The sequence below is a fragment of the Octopus sinensis genome, unplaced genomic scaffold (assembly GCF_006345805.1).
Source record: "Octopus sinensis unplaced genomic scaffold, ASM634580v1 Contig17324, whole genome shotgun sequence".
Taxonomy (NCBI): domain Eukaryota; kingdom Metazoa; phylum Mollusca; class Cephalopoda; order Octopoda; family Octopodidae; genus Octopus; species Octopus sinensis.
In genome coordinates this window covers 45,001-50,999 of record NW_021834972.1, presented here as the reverse complement: position 1 = coordinate 50,999, position 5,999 = coordinate 45,001, and the positions used below count along the sequence as shown (strand labels likewise).

General features: G+C 28.1%; 1 protein-coding gene across 1 annotated transcript in view; it reads left to right on the top strand.

Annotated features, from left to right (window-relative positions):
• Window positions 1-2,408: 2,408 nt before the first annotated feature.
• Window positions 2,409-5,999, top strand: part of LOC115231076 (cell wall integrity and stress response component 2-like) — a gene marked incomplete at its 5' end in the record, with an annotated part of 40,642 nt that continues 37,051 nt past the window's right edge. Inside the window, one exon of the mRNA XM_036499933.1 lies at window positions 2,409-2,485. Within this exon, the coding sequence (XP_036355826.1) occupies window positions 2,409-2,485 (77 nt within the window). The remainder of the gene's footprint in view (window positions 2,486-5,999) is intronic.

The window sequence follows — 5,999 nt, the reverse complement described above, 5'->3', positions numbered from 1 at the left end:
TCTATCTATCTATCTATCTATCTATCTATCTATCTATCTATCTATCTATCCATCTATCTGTCTGTATAGCTAGATAGATAGACATTTCTTCACTGCGTGCGTGTTTGTATGTTTGTTTATTCGTGTGAGTGTGTGCATGTGTGTATGTGTTAGTGTGTTTTTGACCCCACGGCAAAAACGTACAGTTGTGAAAACAGGTTCAATGTCCAGTCAGCCTAAACGGCCACACCCCATCGTCCACATTCCGATCCATGAATTCCTCGTGGTTTTGTTGACATACTCTTTACTCTTTACTCTTTTACTTGTTTCAGTCATTTGACTGCGGCCATACTGGGGCACCGCCTTTAGTCGAGCAAATCGACCCCAGGACTTATTCTTTGTAAGCCCAGTACTTATTCTATCGGTCTCTTTTGCCGAACCGCTAAGTGACGGGGACGTAAACACACCAGCATCGGTTGTCAAGCAATGCTAGGGGAACAAATACAGGCACACAAACACACACACATACATATATACATATATACGACAGGCTTCTTTCAGTTTCTGTCTACCAAATCCACTCACAAGGCATTGGTCGGCCCGGGGCTATAGCAGAAGACACTTGCCCAAGATGCCACGCAGTGGGACTGAACCCGGAACCATGTGGTTGGTTAGCAAGCTACTTACCACACAGCCACTCCTGCGCCTGTTCATTTAAAATTACAATATCCAGTGTCTTCTTATTGTTGCTGGTTTTTTTTAGTCCTTTGATCAAGCACATCCTTGGCAGAGTAGATCACGTCCATGACATTTCAATCTCTTTTTTTTTCTTTTCACGGGCAATGTGTATCTAAGAGTACATCATGCAATATGTTTTATTTATCTTTCTTTTAAATAAGCCAAAAATAATACAAAAGACAGAAACAATTTTTCTCTGCTATTTTTAGCAGGCTAAAGTCATTTGATCGAAGCAAATCGAACATGTCAACATACTAATCAGTTAAAGATTAATTTTTAATGAACTTGTGTACCCTGCCATCTGTGTATATTTAAATGCATATATATACACCAAATATATACGTTTTATTTATTATTTTGCACATTACTTAATCATCGTTATATGTTTTATCTTTTATTTAATCTTGTATAATATGTAATTTTTCTAAATGGTATAATTTAAATTTTCATTATTGAATCTATAAAGGGTTTTATTCTAATATATATATATATATATATATATATATATTATATATATATAATATATATATATAATATATATATTATATATATATATATATATTATATATATATATATATATATATATATATATATTATTACAAATTGGCATTTTACCAATAGAACCGCAACTCCTATCTCAGGATAACCTTATTCTGTGGAATACACATATAAAGTTATATCCAATAAAATAATAATAATAAAATATACAAGCATTTAAAAAAAAACTACTATAAAATACTATAAAATTATTTGAAAAATATTTGGAAAAAAATATATATAGCTTACTAGTTATTAGTCTGGGGGAAAGACGATATTTTCTATATATATCGGTATTGTAATTTTAGGTGTTTAATTTCTGAATTAAAAAATTTTTTTTAATTATTAAAAATTTTTAATTTTAAATATATATTTGTAATTTATATATTTTTATTATATTTTTATTCTTATTTTTCTATTTAATATTACTTATAATATGTATTTTCAATTTTGGTCCGTTAATGATAAAAGCAGTAAGATAAATAGCCTGAGGACGTACTGGTGGGTTTATGTATTAGGTATAGCCTTAATAAACACCCCCCAGCGCAGAAACTTGTGTCGCTTTGATTTAAAATATCTTCTTTCCCCACAGACTAATAACATATTTTTTCAAATAATTTTGTAGTATTTTCTAGTAGGTTTTTTAAATGCTTATATCATCTTATAATTATTATTTTATTGGATATAACTTTCTATTTGTATTCCATACAATAAGGTTATCCTGAAATAGGAGCTGCGGTTCTATTGGTAAAATCCCAAATTTGTAATAATATTGTAAATGATACTGTTTACATTGCTGCATTAGTAAAGTGTAAAATAATAAATGTCCTGTTAACCTGGAATACCTATTATTCCCTAAGGTTTTAAAATATATATAATATATATATACACACATACATATATATATATATATATATATATATATATATATATATATTATACATACATATATACATATATACATATATATATATATATATATAGTATGTATGTAGGTATATATATCTATAGATATATATTTATATACATATATATGATATTATAGATATATATATATATTATATATATATATATATATTATATATATATTACTTAGCATGTGTCTTACCACTATTATAATCTTATTTTATAAATGTTTTGTCAACAATTATAGCCAATTCAAAAACGGCGGGACCAACGACCATTACAACGGAGCCGAGCAAGATCACAGAAAATACAACTTCTACTTCGGTATACTACATATATCACATTAATTATATATATATATATATATATGTATATGTGTATATATGTATTTATCTCTTACGCTAAAACAAAACGAAAATGATTCGTCCCAGTGGTTGCACATTTTGCTCTGTCCGAGCTTACTTCAAGAATAATGAGGTGTGTGAGTGCGGCGGCGGGAACTGTTAATGGAATTTATCGTTAAAATATAAGAATTTCCTCATAAGCATCGGTTTTGTAAATATGGATAAATAAATTTCTAAGTTGAAAGGAGGGGGAGAGTATCAGGATTAGAGGAGGGTGTTGCGCTACAAGAAGAGGGGCGACACGAACAGAGAAAGCCTAATAATATATTATATATATTATATATATATATCATATATATATATATATATATATAGATAGATATATATATACGAAATATTCTTTTATTCTTTCATGTAATTCAGCCTTGAGGTGCAGCCATGCAGATATATATAGCATATATAATATATATATAAATATATATATATATATATATTATATAGATATATTATATATATGTATACATACATATATATATATATATAATATATATATATATATATATATATATATATAATATATATACATAATATATATATACATATATATATATATATATACATATATATATATATGTATACAAAATTTATATATATATATATATATATATATATATATATAATATATATATATAACATATCTCACAATTCTTTAAACCTTGATACTCTACTCAGTACAAAACAAAATATGAAATATACATATCTATATTTATATCTCCGAAAATCATGTTTTCACATTGTATATTAAAAGCTTCCTTAATTTAACCCAAAAATGATACTTACTTGATAAGTCGAGGCAGAGCGAAACGTATGGCCAAATGTAACGAATCATTTTCTTATTGTTTAGAGTAATATGATATTGTACCAGGTTTAACGCCGTAGTAAGCAATATAACAGGAAAGGGCTTATAGTTTATGTCCAGACATTCATATAACTATAATGATGATGTTGATAATAATAACAGTAGCAGTAAAATGTTTGTAATAAAAGTAACATATATGATTTACTTACCAGAAATAATGCATTTTAACAATTATCTAATATAAGTGTATATATATATATATATATATATATATATATACACTCTCTCTCTCTATATATATATTAAAATTCTGCCCAGGTCGACTTTGCCTTCAACAAACTAATCTAATGTAATTATATATAATATATATATACATATATATATATATACATACATACACACAATATATATATATACATATATATTATATATACACACACAATATATATATATATAATACACACACCACATATATATATATATATATGTATATATATATATATTATATGCACCTTATATATTATATATATATATATATATTAATATATATGTTAAAATTCTGCCCAGGTCGACTTTGACTTTCATCCTTTCGGATAAATTAAGTACCTGTTACGTACTGGGGTCGATCTAATCGATTAGCACCTCACCCAAAATTTCGGGCCTTTTGCCTAGAGAAGACAAGTTATTAAAGGCAGGGAGCGGGCAGAAACGTTAGCACGCTGGGCGAAATGCTTTGTGGTATTCATCTCCGCTTCTTAAATTAACAGTTTTATGTGCTGAAATGAAAACAAATATTATTTTTTTTACCTCTTTTACATATAATGTAATGTCATAAATTTACTTGATATACAAGTGTTTTGTTTTGCATCTAAACAGGTAACAGGAACTTATTAGGTATCCGGATGCCTATGCATCTATATTCTCAAACGAAAGAACAAGTATATATTCATGTATTAGGATAAAATATGTATGCTTCTAAATTTTCATGTAAACTCACCGTTTTCTCTGTCTCTGTCTGTCTGTCTGTCTGTCTCTGTCTCTCTCTCTTTATACACACACACGCGCACATACACAGATATATATATATATATATATATATATATATGAAATTTAAAATTTAAAATTTAAATTTTAATAATTTAAATTTTTTAATTTTATATTTTATATATATATTATGTATTAATTTAATTATTATTTTTTTGTTTTTTTATGGTTTGGTTTATATCAATCACTGTTTGAGTTGCTTAATAGTGGTTTTATCTCTAACTAAATTTATATATATATATATATATACATTATATAAAAGGGCTTAGTAAAATAAATTACTTTGCCGCATACTGAACTCATTAGAAATAGCAGCTAAAAAAACATTTAAAACTATTTCTAATACTTAAAGAAAACCTCTCTCATATAGGTTTGCTCAATTCAACTCACGGAAGTATGGGGGGTAGAGACATAAAAAATCATATGCAAAGGTTATTTGAGAACGTACGTTTCAAGATTAGTCCAAATCGACATTTCTATCATCAGCTCAGAACTCCCTGGTTTGGATTTGAAAACACTGAAAGTAGGAGCATACCCCTTCGGCCTCCTATCGCTTCTGAAGATCCGCTCGTAACTAACAGTGCCACAAAACTCAAAAATGCAAGCGAAGAATTTCTGCTCTCCCTTTCCACCAGCGTGGGTTAAAATCAGCAAACACTATGCTTTTTTCGGTAAAATCCGAGGCATTTAAATAGAGAGAGATGAATTATAATTTCAACAATTGAGGGTAAAATTAATTAATTAATCAATTTCACCAAGTGTTCAGTATGCAAAGGGACCATTAAAGGCGAATTCAAATTATTACATTATATAAAAGGGCTTATTAAATAAATTACTTTGCCGCATACTGAACTCATTAGAAATAGCAGCTAAAAAAACATTTATAAAACTATTTCTAATACTTAAAGAAAACTCTCTCATATAGTGTTTGCTCAATTCAACTCACGGAAGTATGGGGGGTAGAGACATTAAAAAATCATATGCAAAGGTTATTTGAGAACGTACGTTCAAGATTAGTCAAAATCGACATTTCTATCATCAGCTCAGAACTCCCTGGTTTGGATTTGAAAACACTGAAAGTAGGAGCATCCCCTTCGGCCTCCTATCGCTTCTGAAGATCCGCTCGTAACTAACAGTGCCAACAAACTCAAAAATGCAAGCGAAGAATTCTGCTCTCCCCTTTCCACCAGCGTGGGTTAAAATCAGCAAACACTATGCTATTTTTTTCGGTAAAATCCGAGGCATTTAATAGAGAGAGATGAATTATAATTTCAACAATTGAGGGTAAAATTAATTAATAATCAATTTCACAAAGTGTTCAGTATGCAAAGGGACCATTTAAGGCGAATTCAAATTATTACATTACATAAAAGGGCTTAGTAAAATAAATTACTTTGCCGCATACTGAACTCATTAGAAATAGCAGCTAAAAAAACATTTATAAAACTATTTCTAATACTTAAATGGTCCCTTTGCATACTGAACACTTGGTGAAATTGATTAATTAATTAATTTTACCCTCAATTGTTGAAATTATATATATATATATATACACACACACATATATATATATATATATACATATATATAC